This window comes from Nuphar pumila, chromosome 1 (genome assembly GCF_984573655.1).
Source record: "Nuphar pumila chromosome 1, dmNupPumi1.hap1.1, whole genome shotgun sequence".
Classification (NCBI taxonomy): Eukaryota; Viridiplantae; Streptophyta; class Magnoliopsida; order Nymphaeales; family Nymphaeaceae; genus Nuphar; species Nuphar pumila.
The window spans coordinates 179,637,322-179,652,952 of NC_143249.1; the positions used below are offsets into that span (position 1 = coordinate 179,637,322).

General features: G+C 40.4%; 1 protein-coding gene across 3 annotated transcripts; it reads right to left on the minus strand.

The window, feature by feature from the left end:
* Positions 1–8,249: 8,249 nt before the first annotated feature.
* On the minus strand, positions 8,250–14,318 carry LOC149851481 (glycerophosphodiester phosphodiesterase GDPD1, chloroplastic-like). 3 transcript variants are annotated; one of them, XM_090000890.1, is made up of 8 exons: positions 14,091–14,318; positions 12,983–13,164; positions 10,995–11,054; positions 10,837–10,917; positions 10,543–10,743; positions 10,342–10,437; positions 9,008–9,204; positions 8,250–8,661 (listed from the first exon to the last, which is right to left on the minus strand). In XM_090000890.1, the coding sequence occupies exons 1-8, from the start codon at positions 14,185–14,187 to the stop codon at positions 8,436–8,438; spliced, it is 1,140 nt and encodes a 379-aa protein (XP_089857016.1). In that variant the 5' UTR covers positions 14,188–14,318; the 3' UTR covers positions 8,250–8,435. The 3 variants fall into 3 exon arrangements, with proteins under 3 accessions (XP_089857016.1, XP_089857028.1, XP_089857023.1); XM_090000902.1 differs by lacking the exon at positions 12,983–13,164 and having other exon boundaries at positions 14,091–14,266; XM_090000897.1 differs by lacking the exon at positions 8,250–8,661 and having other exon boundaries at positions 9,004–9,204.
* Between the last annotated feature and the right edge of the window lie 1,313 nt (positions 14,319–15,631).

Consider the following 15,631-nt stretch of genomic DNA (forward strand, 5'->3'; position numbering starts at 1 on the left):
TTTGATTGATTTTATTAAAAAATAATCAATTCAAGCCTACAACATTTCGAATTTCTGCCGATACGGATGTGTATCGGCCTACAACACATTGGGCACGCAACACACACCCACGTTGGTATCGCTACTGAGTCCAGATTGGGTGCAATCACATGACACCAAATTTGTGCATTAAGCACCTGATGGACCTCCTTCAGGCCTTGGGCCCACAACTGACTGGGCCTGGCGAGGGTGATCAGGTGCTTAATGCACAAATATTTGTGCAATCATATTGCACCTGATCTTTTCCTATCCGTATTCAAGCAATGAGGGGGCAAGCAGTTCCATGCACAAGAAATCCACACTATGATGCGCATCACGGAATGTTACTTTGACCAATATTACAATGTCAAAGATGTGATTTGCACAGCACCCTATCACATTGGAAGCAGATCAGGTCATGCTGAACATGAGCGTTTTTGCTAATGCCGACATCGTGGCCGTCTGTTTGCATTTTGGATGAATGCCACGTGGTTTTGTTAAACTTTTTGAGTTTTTTTAAATGCAAATCCGATGGCCACGATGTCAGCATGAGCAAAAACCCTCATGTTCAGCATGACCTGATCTGCTTCCATCACATTACACCCCCTTCAAATGAAAGGAGAAAGCTGATGTGGCAGACAAGTCAAAACAAACCGATCAGTGGGTGTTCAAGCTTGGCTCATTTTTTGTGTTTAACCGAAAAACCGGAGCTAAACAAGACGAGAGTAAGCTCATTTACAAAAATATATTTATTTTTAAAAGTTAAAAACAATAAATTTTTTACCCTAAACTTATTAAGCCTAGTTCATTTAAACAATAAAACTTATAAGCAATAGGATTTGAACTCTAAACTTATTGCTTGCAGGTAAAACACTTCAACCATCTTGATTGTATATTATAAAAAAATATATGTAAAATATATTTGTTTTTAATAAACGAGTCTATATGGCCGGAGATGAGATGAACATTGCATGTTCATGCTTGAGTTCATTGAGCCTATTTCATGAGTTAGAACAAGCACTTTACGAGCAGAACATGAGTAGAGCCACAAGCAACTCATCTCGCTTCCCACTCTTCTCTAGTGCACAAAAAAAGGTTGCAGTTTGAGCTTGACTCATTAAGGGGGTGAATTCTTATTGTGGCTCAGGTCTTCCACTCTCGGGGTCAAGAGTTAAGAGAGTTTTATGCTGACAGGACAATGATAGTAAGTATGGCAGGCTGAGCCAGCACAGCTAGGTGTTTGCCCCTGGGGCGGTTTCTTGGAGTAAAAAAAAAGAAGTTTTTTTTAAAGTGTTCTAAAGAATTTGATAGTACACTATATATATATATATATATATATATATATATATATATATATATATATATATATATATATACATATATATATATATATACACACCAAATATTACCTAACAGATGTGTTCAACATGGTTAAAATAGTAAAAAATCAACTCATGAATAATAGTTTTTGGACATAAAAATATGTTTTTTTAAGGTTTAAAAATTTAGTACGGCATTGATTTTTCATCCCTCATAAAATTTGACATATACGTAAGGTTGGTTTTAAATAAACTGAATAAGTACATCACATTTAGATGGTGAGATGTGTAAAAAAAATAAATATTTTTTATGAATACCAAATGAGCTCAGTGCTAATTGAAACATGCTATTGGATTTTTGATATTTTTTCCGCAATTTCAACCTTATAGAGGTGTTTAACATGATTGGTTGATTTACTAGAAATTGACACTTGGATCATGTATTTTGGATTGAAAAAAAATATTTAGACTTATAAAAATGATATTGTTTAAACCTTATAAAAACCTATCCATGAATAGGAATTAAATGCTCCAAGAAGTGATTAACATAGAAACATAGATCCTGTTCGGCCAGAATCTTGAAAAAAAACACCAAAAATCCACCCATTTTGTAGGTTTTTTTATTTTCATATATATATATATAAGAGAGAGAAAAGAGCCAAAACATGATTTCAACGTAGCGACAAACCAATAAAATCCAGAAGGAACATAGCAACAGCAGGAGAAAATGTTAGATCGAAAAGATGAATACGCAGAATCGCATAAACCTCTACTAGAATTTGTTTAGTAAGATGATTAATGTCGACCAAAGATTTAAAAAAAAAATATCGTTGCACGCCATCCAAATGAGCCACCAAGTGGTAAACAACCACGACCTCTAGATTAACCGTTACCGCTTACTACGTCGAAGGCAGACCGGACCCAAGATGAGGTCTAGCGCAAATGACTCCTCCATAACCAGGACCTCTGGGTGCCTCCAAGTCCTACTAAAGATCTCCACAAAAGTATAGAGAAAGAAAGAGAGAGAGAGAGAGTGGTATGAGTATTGCACCGAAAACTGGTTAACCTCATTACGTGCAGAAGGTATAGGATTCGGTGGTAGCTTCATCCATCTGAATCAGAATCCAGATTCAGTTGGATGATGCTTTCCTTTAAAAAAAACAAAAACAAAAAAAATGAATCTGAATCCAACCCCGAATTCGATTATGCCATATCCAGTTATATAGGATTCAATAATGCCTACAATACCACATCTGACCCGACTACATCCCTGATCTCTACTATGAGATTACACCTTTGTCTTATTCAATAGGGTAAAGAAACAAAATTACTAAAATAGAATTTTGGACATCATCGGACCGGGATGAGATCGTATGAGGGTCCAATTGCTCCAGTAACATTATCTGGTTGAGTTCGAACAGATCAAAACCAACTTAGAACAAGCACCATTTAGGGCTTAATTTTTACCTAAGCAGGTGTTGGCCCAACTCAAGCATGACAGCACAAAGTGATTGTGCATAGACTGTCTGGCTCTCTACAAATTCAATGTTAAGTAGGGATGCAAATAGTTTGGATTCGAATAGGATGCAGCGAATACCATATCCAACTAATCGGATGTTGCCTAAATGGTTTCGAACACGGATTCAGATGGTGGAAAGCTCATACCAGATCTGCTTTTTTACATGTAAATGGATCGGATATCAGTCAGATTCGAATATTTGCCAGATTCGGAAACAAAAATTCAAAACCATATCTCCATCCCATTATAATCAGATATCGTTTTGGCTTACCAAATCCAACTAAACGAAATCAAATTTGGTTGGTCAATGTCTTAAGTCCAAATCTAATGGATATCTAATCTTGACCATGTTTGAGTTGCATGTCCTTCCTGATGTCTATCACATGGTCAACCTCAAGTGGTCACACAAGATTTGGGTTGGATACGTCCTATCTTCACCAGCTGCCCCGATCTACTTGTAAAACTATGGGTTGATACATCGTCGGCCCGAGTTCCTTATACTTAATTAATAAAATTGAGTTTACTTGTATATGTTAATGACAGATTAAAGTTTTAAAAAAGGTGCCTTATACCAAGGCATGCCTAGCTATAATTAGCTAATCTGAGTGCGATTTCTTTCTTGTAGCTTACTTAATTGGATTATGGCTTTAGAAATTCTTTTTTTGTCATTGAATGCTTCTTCACCAACCATTGACAATCCAATTGGATCCAAATCCAGGCCTTGATGAATGATGTAGGTCCGACCTGTTGACAACAGTGGGCTGCAAACTAATCAGATACAGGCTGAAACATGTTATATCAAAATCCAAAGCCAAAATGAAGAACATATATCCAAATCCAAATAAGGTTCACTTTGATTCTACATATATTATTCTTGTCTTGTTGCCTTTGTGGTGTTCAAGTTTCTAAGGCCCCAACCTTTAGATGACTTAGTTACGTGCCCAGTTATGTGCAGGGAAACCCTAGCTTTTCCCCTACTTCAACTTAGGCTCATATCATGTCACCTTATTGCTAACTGCACAAAAATTATGTCTCGTATCCTTTTGGGCGTGTCCATGTGACATAGGCAAAATGTATCCTGTCGCCATTCTGATGTAAAATGCCTAAGATATGCCTTACACTTAGGGTTGTCAATTGGTCAGGTTTGGTTCGGACCCAAGTGAAACCAGACCCAGACCTGATTTGAGATGATGGTACCGGGTCTGGACCCATGTTTAATCGGATCCACCATAAGAGAAACCATACTCGAATCTTATAAGGATTACATGAACCATACCCGGTAAATAATATATATATATATATATATATATATATTATCTTTTTTACATTGAAAAATTAGGGCTTGGGACTGGTATCAAATTTCACAAACTGTACCAGGATCCATATATTAATCAGACCCTTCGGGTCTGATCCAAATTCTAATCGGACCATCTTATTTATCACCAAACCTTAACCCTATAGGATTTGGTACGGGTCAGGTTCGGGTCAAACCTGACCCATTGACACCCCTACTTACACTACTCTCTTTTGGCTAGTCAAGCTGAGGTTAGGCAGACCCAAAGTCTTCTTTTACTTCTTCAATCAAGTATCATGCTATCTTGTATCAGTCATAATGCTCACTAGTCCGGATCGGGTGCAATTACATGACACAAAATTTGTGCATTAGGCACCTGATTGCCCTCCATCAGGCCTGGGCCCCACAACTGACAGGCCTTGTTCCTAAAATGGAGGGTGATGGGTTGCTTAATGCACAAATATTTGTGCAATCATATTGTATCTGCAATTTTATCCCTGGACTGGCCATTAAACAGGTAAAAGTAGAAAATTACATAGGAGATTGACTAATAGTTTGGAAAACCAACTGCTATTGTGTTAAAAAACAGTATCACATCTCACAATAGGGTGCTTAGGGATTAGGGATGGCAGTGGACCTGGGCAAAGCGGGCCCCGCTCACCCCGTTTGGACCAGGGATGAAGGGTATGAAACGGGGATGGAGGCGAGGACGAAGGTTAAAATCCATCCCCGTCCGGGGGTGGAGGCGGGAATGGACATGCACTTTTCCCCGCCCCGCCCCGACCACTTTTCCCTGCAATATCCCTGCCCCGCCCCGCCTCATCCCCGTTTGAACCGGGGATGGAGGACATGAAACGGGGATGAAGGCGGGGGTGGAGGATAAAATCCATCCCCGCCAGGGAGGCAGGGCGGGGGTGGAGGATAAAATCTTGAGGTGGGGCGGGGGTGGAGACCTTGTCCCCCGCCCCGCCCCACTGTCATCCCTATTAGGGATGGCACATAAGGAGAGTGGGACCCATCCATCCTTTTATTTTGAGAGTTGTGGGACCCATCCAACTGAAAGACGCACTAATTTTGTAGGGTAGGCAAGCCTATACTATTTAGTGATCAAGGTGCATTATAAAAAGCAAGCTGATAGAACTTAAAGATTATCTACATGTATAGTTCTATCTGTCATGGCTATTATTAGGTGGAGCTTTAGAATCAAAATGTTTGTGACAAGCAAACCCTAATTTCTTGAGTGAAATGGCAAAGTTGGTGATTCGAATGTCAAGTTTAAAAAAGTGTAGGTTTTGTAATTGAAGACGTCAGTGACATAGAGGCAAGAAGAGTATGGCACAAAGAAAAAACTTAGATGCACTCAACCTCCCATATAAGAAATCTCAAGATCTAGTAGGGTTTAGGGCCCCACCAGATCTTGGCCTCAAATAAGGACATCGAGAAGAGCTACAATTTAAAAAAAAATGATGTGTTATTAGTTGATGTTACTATTCTTTTCGATTTGATAACATTTTCTAGAGGTTGATTATTCACTACTTTCACCATTTAAAAAATAAAAGGAAAATAGTAAAAAGCACACCTAAATTTTGGGCTATAAACAAAAAATACACACAGTTTTCCATATTGTTAAAAACACACTTAAATTTTACCACGTTTAAAAAAAAAACTAGGGTTTACTTCTATCAATAATGGCGTTAAATACCTACAAGGAAGTAGCTCATCTAGTAGGGTTGACCCGAGAATATCACCAATTGTTGAATACATCACAAGTTCGAAACCCACGAGTGGAGTCCCTTGCCACAAGTTCGAAACCCACAAGGTGGAAGTTGGGTGTACTTTCCGGTGGACAAAAGGAACCTCAAAGGTTTTACCAATCAGAGGCCAGCCAATATGTGGTTTGGTGATGGGTTTTTTTCCTTGCACTATCCAAAAAAATAAAAAAAGATGGCATTAATGTGTGCTATTAATTATTACCAAAAGTTAGGTGCATTCTTTTATTATTGTCAAAACGTTAGGTGTTTTAGATTTTTTTTTCCAAAAAAAAACTATTGTTTTGAAGGTAAATAACTAATTTTATCGTATCAACTCAACTTGGGTTAATGATAACCCCAATTAAATTGTCAGAAGTGTGTTTTTGATTAGCAGAATAAAAATTCAGGTGTGTTTTAAAAAATATAAAAAACTTAGTTGTGTTTTTCATTATTTTGAAAATTTTAAGCGTGTTTTTGAAATGTCCTATTATTTTTCTCAAATGAATATATTAAAAGTAAAATCTTTAAAATGGTGTTTTTGAATCCATTCGATCTAAGATCTGAGGGGTGTCAACCACACGTAGAAGACTCAATTTAGATCAGAACTGTTCGAGAGATATAAGAATGCCATGTTTGTACCAACTGGATAGATTTTCATGAAGTATACTTGAATTTCACACACACACACACACACACACACACACACACACACACACACAGGGTGTGATAAGTACCAAATCCCATCTATGCATACCGGGTAGATCAGACGGCCAAACAAGAAGCACAAAAAGACACCCTTTAGTGGCGGTATCAGGTACCTGACCCAATGTCTCAAACCGATTATACCCGACTTGATCTAATTTTAGTAGATTATACCCGACTCGATCTAATTTTAGTAGATCCAGGGCTTCAGATCGAGTCCAAAACATAAACACATAACAAAAACGGGCTGGCCTTAGGTCTTATAAATGAAGACCCAAACCCGTTTGGACCTGACCCACGTTTTATACTCAAACCAAATGGTTTCACATAATGTAAAACTAAACCCGACCCCATTATATACCCGAAACTGTTTTTATTATTGAACCGGCCTGAACCTGAATTAATTATGTACCCAAACCCATTTTATACGTGAACTGACCACGAACCAAACCTGTTGAAGCCTGAACCACTATTAAAACACAGACCCATTTTTTAAAGTTTTGGATTTTGAAAATTATATTGGGGAAGGAAACCTTTGTTGATTGAGATTTCCCCAAAGCTTATGGTCTCATTTGCATTCTAAAAAATGAACCCGAGCTGAAACCTATACCATTTAAAACATGAACCAATTATACCGGAGCTTGTTAATCCATATGCGTCTGCAAGTTTCAGCCATAACCAGACCTACCCAAATCAGAATCAAAATGGGTTGGGTCTAGGTCTAATTCTTAAACCTGATTAAAAACAGGTCTACTGAAGACCCGACCCAATACAAACCCAAACCCGTTAACCTATATGGTTCCATAGTTTTCAGCAGTACCCGAACTCGGACCCGGGCCTGAACCCAAATTAGATTGGTCGGGTTTGGGTTTAACTTTTAGACCTAATTTGGAATCAAGTTTGATAAGACCGGACCCCCTACCAAATGAGTGGAGCTCTGTGGGCACTTTGTATATGTTTTCTCACACTAAACTGAATGAAATTGCTTGCTTTGGCAATGAACAGGATGTCTCTCAGGAAGAACGAAGTGCACCCTTAAACTCTATGTTTTTGTTGGTCTTGTCTCAATTGACTTGAACACAGAGATGTCTATTCTTCTGAACTTTCTGTCAAAATTTTTATGATTTTTTTTAGCCATAAACACATAAACAATAACTATGATTTTAAGGAACGGCCTTGACAAGCCCAGAGAGAGAACCATGTGTTCTGTTTGTCATCTGTAACAGTTGAGCTTACTATCATATAAAAGGGGGAGTTTGTCAAACTTTTTCTGGTTATGCATTATTGTTTGTCTTTTCTGTAATTCTTATTATGATATACACTACGTACACAAAAGATGCCACAGATCGAGTGCACCGAAAACTGCATCTTGCTTCAAACTCTCTGTATTTGGTATTCAAGCCCATATTATTCAGAAGATCCCTTGCTGTTCCGGCTAATGTTAAACTTATCAAGGGATTTTAGATGATAGGTAGTTTTAGGCTTTAGCTAGCTCATCAGGACTAACAACACTTCACCAAGTCTAGTAATCAAAGAATTAGCAAGTAACATTGATAACTTTAGTACCAGTTTACTCTCTAGTTTATATGTTCATGCACATGCATATGAATCAGTACAGACAGATCTTGAGAGAGAGCAAAATTCAAAACAAGAGGACCCATTTTCTCTTTTTTGCATTAATCACCATCAGATTATACAGATAAAACAGGTGATACTGTACACATCCTAATTTTGAATAATTGCAAACTCAAAATTAAGAAATGGAAGCAACCCCCATAAAATGCTTACCAAGAGGTTGCATCAAATGCAACTCCCCTCTTGTGTCAGTCACATCATTGTATCAATTTCGGTATCAATTTCAGTAAGAATGACAAGTCTCTTTGAGAAAACTTGGGTCGAATGGTGACCTTCTCCCTCATCCCATCTTCCACACTCTCCGAATCCTCAGCCACAGGCTTCCCAAACTCAGAAACAGCCTCTGCAATCTCTTCAACAAAATCGACAATTACTCCATCCACACCCATCAAGTGCTGCATGTAAACAGCCTCTGATACGTTGCTGCATTCAAACATGAAACCACCAAAATATAAAGTTACTCTATACGATGAAAGTCACAAGCAATGTTATCCCACAGGATGGTTTAACTAAATATAAAATAGACATCACGATGGTAAATAGGATGAGCAATTAAAAACATGAACTCCAAATGAAGATGTCACCAAGATTTCTTTTGATTTTGAAGAGGAGAATTCCAAAATACAGCAGTTTCCAGTTAGCAAAGTTATGAACAATTAAAAGTTCACAAGCAGGAAACAAATTCTCAGATTGCATACTCAAATTAGACATTGTGCATTCGTCAAAACAGATAAAATGCATAAAGATCTAGAGACAAATGATTACTTACTTCAACTGGCCATATGTTAAGAGCCCAAGATTGGCTTCCTTTATTCTGGGAATAGCAGCAGGGTTTCGGAAAATGGCTTTAACTTCGGACACAATTCCTTGTAATCCCCCAGCAATACTTAATTTGATGGCTTCCTCAAGAGAGTTTCTTCGAACATCGTTATAGATTTCAGATCCTCCATTTGTGAGGAAAAACACCTGATCGGGCATTAGCAGAGGTCAGACTACATTTAAATAAAAAATTCTTAATTCAAAACTCATGACTAGGGGTGGGCAACCGTCCCGGCAACCCGATGGGCCAAGCTGACCCAGGCCGTCATGGGCCAGGTTTGGGCCATGATTTTAGGCCGAGGCCCATTAGGTACCGGGCCAAAACCCAGCCCGTTATATATGTGGGTTGGGCTCGACCCAACTTGCAGGCTATCGGGCCGATGGGCATCAGTTATTTATTAATTTTGTTAATAATATAATTTTTTTAAAAATTAACTACTACGGAGTAACTTGGATAACTATTATTATTTACCTAATTAATTGCATGAGAACTTGCTATTTGTTATTTATTATTATTTACTTAATTAATTGCACTAATTAGGAATTACTTGCATGATAACTTGCTATTATCTCGTCAACCCATAATTTCAGTCAAGCATTTATACATTTTAAGATTGGGCCAGGACAGGCCAAACCCAACCCACTTCACATTGGCCCATGGTCAACGGTCCGGTCAGCCCGTCCATTAGCAGCCCGATGCCCACCCCTACTCATGACAGGCCTAGAAGTAGTATAACTCGTCAAAGGGTGAGAAAGCATGGAATACGCCGCTGGCCCACTAAAATTACTAAGGAATTCTAATGAAATTAAAAAAAGATTCACAATTACATAAAAGTCATGACTGAAAGCTCCTGAAATCCTCTTCTATAGATTCTCCCCATGGAAAAAGAACACAGATTCTTGTAATGCAATCAAAGAAATTGCAGCACCTGATCTGGTTAAAAATCTTGAAACAAATGGCATCCCCAAATTTTCAGTCTTTTGTTTTCTAAAGCTAAAAAGGATATACCAAGGTACCGTTCCAGTGAGTTAAGCCAACAGCCTTGCAAAGAAAATGATTTAAACCCTAAACATATCAGGAAGAAAATTTTAAGAGCCCAGGGAATTTTGGTATCTGCTCGAGCCAAGTATCCACAATTCAAAAGCCCAATTTCATGAGCTCATGGACACGTTCGCCTCTCACATTTCACAATAGAAACGCCAAAAGAAAAGTAAAAATAGATTTGTACCATCTTCTCCCGTCCAAAAAAGACGGCAGACATAATAGTATGGAGGAATACTCACAGGGTAAGCACTCTGCAATTTCCTCATTACCAGAGCAGCATCTGGTTGGAAACTTGAGAAGAGTATTGGTCTATCCCGAGAATGTTCATACACAACCTAGAATGGTGAACAACAATGAGAGGAAGATCAGGCCATCAATGCATCCCAACAACATGCATCATAAGAAAAGTGAAAACAAGGATTGAAACAGAAACTGAGCACCGTTAGGGTATTTTGGAGAGTATCGACAAGCTCTTCTTCCGAATAAGTTAAACCATCGTCGAATTTGAGTTCGATGTTAAACCCCAAAGCGGAGTCCACCTTCTGGAACGCTTCCTGCAACGTACAGAGGGGGTCGTCGTCTTCCACCTTCCAACCAAAGATCCGTCCGTCCTTTGATTTTCTAAAAAGCGACATCCCCGCCTAATTTTCCATCCCCAACAAAATTAGAGGAGATTGAAACACACCAAACAAAAAATGCCACAAAAAAGAGAAAAAAAAAGATCCAGGGTTTACAGTTTTGGGTTCTCTTTGGGGGCCATAGCGAAGGAACTCTGAAAGCGTGAGCTCTGTGGTTCGCTTCTCTGATAAGTTTCCCTGCACATCACAGAGATCGTTAGAGAGAGAGAGAGAGAGAGAGAGAGAGAGAGAGAGAGAGAGAGAGAGAGATTTACGTCTTCTTCGGTGAGCATGAAGTTGTCGTGGAAAATTACAGGGCACCCATCTCTCGTGACCTACAACGAAGAGGTTTCCATCACCATGAAACCCAAAACAACAAAACCAAATTTAAAAGAACAAACAACAGCATAAAGAACAGGATTATTATCAATTTTAATCAAAATTACAAGACGAAAACTACTTTTTTGTGAAAAAAAAAACAAATTTTCTTTACGCTTCATATTATCTATACTCTTGTTGAATTTTTCAACATTTTATATTGCTCATATTTTCCGGAGATTTTCCAAAAAATAAGTTTTAATTTTTCCAGATGTTACTTTGAGCCTTTGAAGGAAATATTGCCGCCTCTTGATGGGAGTCCAGGGCTGGTAAACGAGCCCCAATGAACTGAGGAGAGGGTGTTAAAGCTTGGCTCATTTCTTGTGTTGAGCCGAACTGAGCTTGAGTTCATGAAAAGCCAAAGCTGAACCAAATGAACACGAGCTTGTTTATTTAAAATATATATTTTAAAAGTTAAGACAATAAAATTTAGATCCTAAACCTACTAAGCAAAGCCCAAACTAGCACAATTATAAAATAAAACTTGTAAGCAGTAGGATTTAAAGTAAAGTTATTGCTTACAGGTCAAATATTTCAAAACATTTTCACTAGGATGGCCGTGGACCGGTGCAGGAGCAGGGATAAGGTCTCCAACCCCGCCCCATCTCAAAATCTTACCCTCCATTCCCATCTTTGCCCCTTCACAGATTTTGATTTAGCCCTTCATTCCCGCCTCCATTCCCGTTTTATGTCTTCCATTCTCTATCCAAATGGGACAAGGGGAAGCGGGGTCCCATTTCTCCTTGATCCACTGCCATCTCTAAAGAAGGATCAGGAACGAACAGGGCAGAATAAGGTGGAGATCGAGCATGGGAACTGAGTAGGATGGTGAAAAGCGTAAGTCCATCTCCACCTTCATCCTCGCATGGATTTTGATTTTAACCAAGGTTAAATGCGATGAGGCGAAGCAAGGCGTAAGCCTCGAGGCGTTGACGCTTAAGCTTCATGATTAAGAGAATAGGTCTCAATTCCGATCGCGGAGAGAAGAAGTCCCCCGCCTCTCGCCGGAAACCTCGTCAGAGGGTATCAGCTCTGCTTTTCGATGGGTCTGTGACTCTATGCAGGTTATGGCAACGGTCGGAAGAACTCAGTTCATTAAACTTGCTGTAAGTTTTTGCTTTTTTTCAGACGAGTAAATCCAATTTCAGGCCACGAAGAGAAGAAATTTCACCATAAATCTCGCCGGAATATCCTCCTCCGCTCATTGTGTAATTGTTTTCGGTTTTAGCCACAGATAGGAGGAGGCACCGACGCTTCAGGTACTGAGTGTGCACCTCAGTACCTTGAGCGTGCGCCTCGCACAACACTGATTTTAACCTCCATCCCTGCCTTCATACCCATTTTCTGTCCTCTGTCCCCGGCCCAAACAGGGCGGCCCTCTTTCCCTGATCGCTGCCATCCCTAATTTTTATTTTATAATATAAAATAAATATATTTATTATTAATAAACAAATCTACACAAACCGAGCCAAGGCGAACATTGGTAGTTGATCCTCGAGCTTGAATAGCCTGTTTCCCAAATTTTAACGAGCTCTTTACGAGCCAAACATGTGCTGAACATGCGTTATTTTTAATAAAAGCAAGGACAGGTCATAGCATGGAATTTTTTATCAGAATCCGGTTCCAATGGCATTTTAGTCATTTCATCAGAAAACCCAAGTGGCGTGAAATTCGCTCGAGGAAATCGCCGAGTAAAATTCGGGTGATCATTTCGACGCCAAGGAAAGAATGACGGAGAGTCGAGCACGAAGGAAACCGACGCGGCGACGGTAAATCGCGAGCAGATCACGATGGATTAAAAAGATAATCGCTAATTAAGCGGGCGCTAATACAACTATTACAAGAGATTATTAGTAAAGAAGAAGCCAGGATTCCGGCGAGCTACCTGAACGTCGAACTCGACGAAGTCGACGCCGAGTTTTCCGGCGGTGTTGAAGGAGAGGATGGAGTTCTCCTTGATCGCCTTCATCCTTCCGTCCGGAGAGGAGAGCACGTTCATGCCGCTGCCGCGGTGGCCGATCACCATGAACCTCGGCGGCTTGAACGCCGATCTCTGCCCTTCGGGCCCTGCTCATCACCGGAGAAGTCAGGTCTCCGGCAGTCTCCTCCGGATAGCAATAAAACAGAAAAAGAAAGAAATAACAAGAAGACGACGACGGCGGAGGCAGATGCTCTGTCGTTTCACGTTCTAAAGAAGTCGGTTCTCCAGCGACGAATCCGACGATACTATAGAAAACGAAGAAAAGAAGAAAGACGTAGGACTCTCCGTCGTTCACGTTCCAGAAAAAGGCCGGAGAACGAGTTTTCCGGCGCCGGAATTCGACGACGCTGTCCTTCATACGAAAGAAACAAACGACAAGAAGAGAGAAACGTCATTTCCCGCCGTTTATCTTTAAAAGGCCGGGAGGTTAATCGGTTTTACGGTAAAGGAATCCGACGGCAATCTCCTCCACAAGACGGAACTTTGAAGAAAGAAGAGTGAATCTCATCCAAAAACGGTTTTGTGGCAAAGTAATCCAACGGCACTCATCCAGAAAAAAAAACAGAGAGAAACCAGAGAAAGGAGAACGTAGACGTACATTCGTTCACATCCCCGAGACCGGCCTGAAATTCAGTTTATCGGCACGGAATCCGACGGAACCAGAAAGGGAAAAGGGATAAACCAGGACAGTTATCCCGTCGTTCCTCCCAAGACCGGCCGGAAATTCAGTTTATCGGCACGGAATCCGACGGAAACAGAAAGGGAAAAGGGATAAACCAGGACAGTTATCCCGTCGTTCCTCCCAAGACCGGCCGGAAATTCAGTTTATCGGCACGGAATCCGACGGAAACAGAAAGGGAAAAGGGATAAACCAGGAGAGTTATAACGTCGTTCCTCCCAAGACCGGCCGGAAATTCATCTTTCCGGCACGAGAATCCCGGCGGCACTCCCCGCCTGACACGGAGACAATGAGAGAAACGAAAACAAGGATTCGAGAGGAGGAGGAACTCACCTTTGAGAATCCGGCAGGAGGAGACAGCGAGCCCGGCGCTTTCCGGCACCTGGCCGAGGTTGGGCACGTCGGAGACGTGGACCGCCTTGAGAGCCATCGATACAGAAACCGAGTCGAGACTAAACGAGCCGAGTCTCACGCGGGGGATTCTGATCGACTTCCTCCCCTTCGCGACGAGAATTTTATGGTTGCTTGCAGAGAGGAGAGAGGGTCGAAGAGAGAGAGAGAGAGAGAGAGAGGGAGGGAGGGAGAGGTGAAAGGAAGGGATGACGGAGGGGAATATTCCGTCTATAGTAACGGCGGGGGATGATTCGGTGTCGCCGCGGCATATTCCCGCGGTTCGCTCCCAAGGGCCATTCCTTCTTGGGGGGTACCACCGGAATATTCCGGATGGATTCCTAACGGGAGGCAACGGAAGGGAACGCCGTGAGCCCCCCCCGTCTGCCCCTTCTTTTCCTTTTTAAATTAAGAAAAAAGAGGAAGTTTCTGCCACCCCACTCTGCGCTGTGGGGACGAGGGATGGGAATATTCGGATATTCGGGTGGAGCGACGCGTGGAATATCCGGATAAACCTACGGGTTTTCTCTGGTCCATGAGATGATTTATTTTATCTTTTTCTTTATTTATGGGAGGAATCGTAAATTCCTTGTTTTTTTTTTGTTTGTTCAGTGTGCTGAACGGGAATAAGGAAAGGTCTGCTTTGCCCTCAGCGGAGGTCTCTTGAACTACGTTTGGTAATGTGGAAATTGGCGGGTGATGGAAGTTTGTGATCCGGAAGCCATGCCAAAGAGCGGTGGGCTTTTTAGTATTTTCATCTTTTGATGAAAACAAAATCATGTTTATGGATAACGCGTGTCGTTTTCAATGGAATATTTTGGGTTTTGGTTAAGAGTGGATGCTGGATAGAATCATATAAGAAAAAGTATCGGATCCATTATGACACACCAATGGTAACAGGAATATATATATATATATATATACTACCGTGTCGGCCCAGGATCGAATCCCTCGTTACATGGGGGTGGCTGTTGTTCTAGTAGGAGTCCTCCTAACCCCAGCTTGCCTTTCAATATATATACATATTGGCAAAGACCAGATTATACTAGTCTAATTATTTAGTGGTTTTTTATATGGTTATCTAGTGATTTTTAATTCATTTTTAGCTGATTTTCCTTTTTTCATGGATGCATTTTTTTTTTAATTGTGTGTTCATTCTTTAACGAATTATTATTATCCATGATATTACGTCTTTTATTAAAAAATATATTAAATATTTAGGGTGCATTTGATCTCTTCGAATCTCAAATTCAAGGTGATCTAAGACCAATGTTGTCAGTATTGATGTGAATCAGCCTCAAATTGGCCGATTCGTATTGTACAGGACCAAATTGATTTCATAAGGGCGGATTCGGCCCTCAGCTGATTTTTAATATTTTATTTTTTTTTTAATTTAATACTTTTTACTTTAAAAATCTAAAAAAACCCGATTCAGCTTGATAAGCTTTGAGTCCGAACCGGCCAATTATCATAATCGATTCAGG

What these genes read in the sequence shown, in the direction of transcription:
- LOC149851481 (XM_090000890.1), bottom strand. Translation starts at nt 14,187, where the DNA reads ATGGCTCTCAAGGCGGTCCACGTCTCCGACGTGCCCAACCTCGGCCAG. An exon ending in TCGTCGAGTTCGACGTTCAG is followed by an intron (nt 11,055 to 12,982) that starts GTAGCTCGCCGG and finishes TCTTCGTTGTAG; the next exon opens with GTCACGAGAGATGGGTGCCC. An exon ending in CTCTCCAAAATACCCTAACG is followed by an intron (nt 10,438 to 10,542) that starts GTGCTCAGTTTC and finishes TCACCATTCTAG; the next exon opens with GTTGTGTATGAACATTCTCG.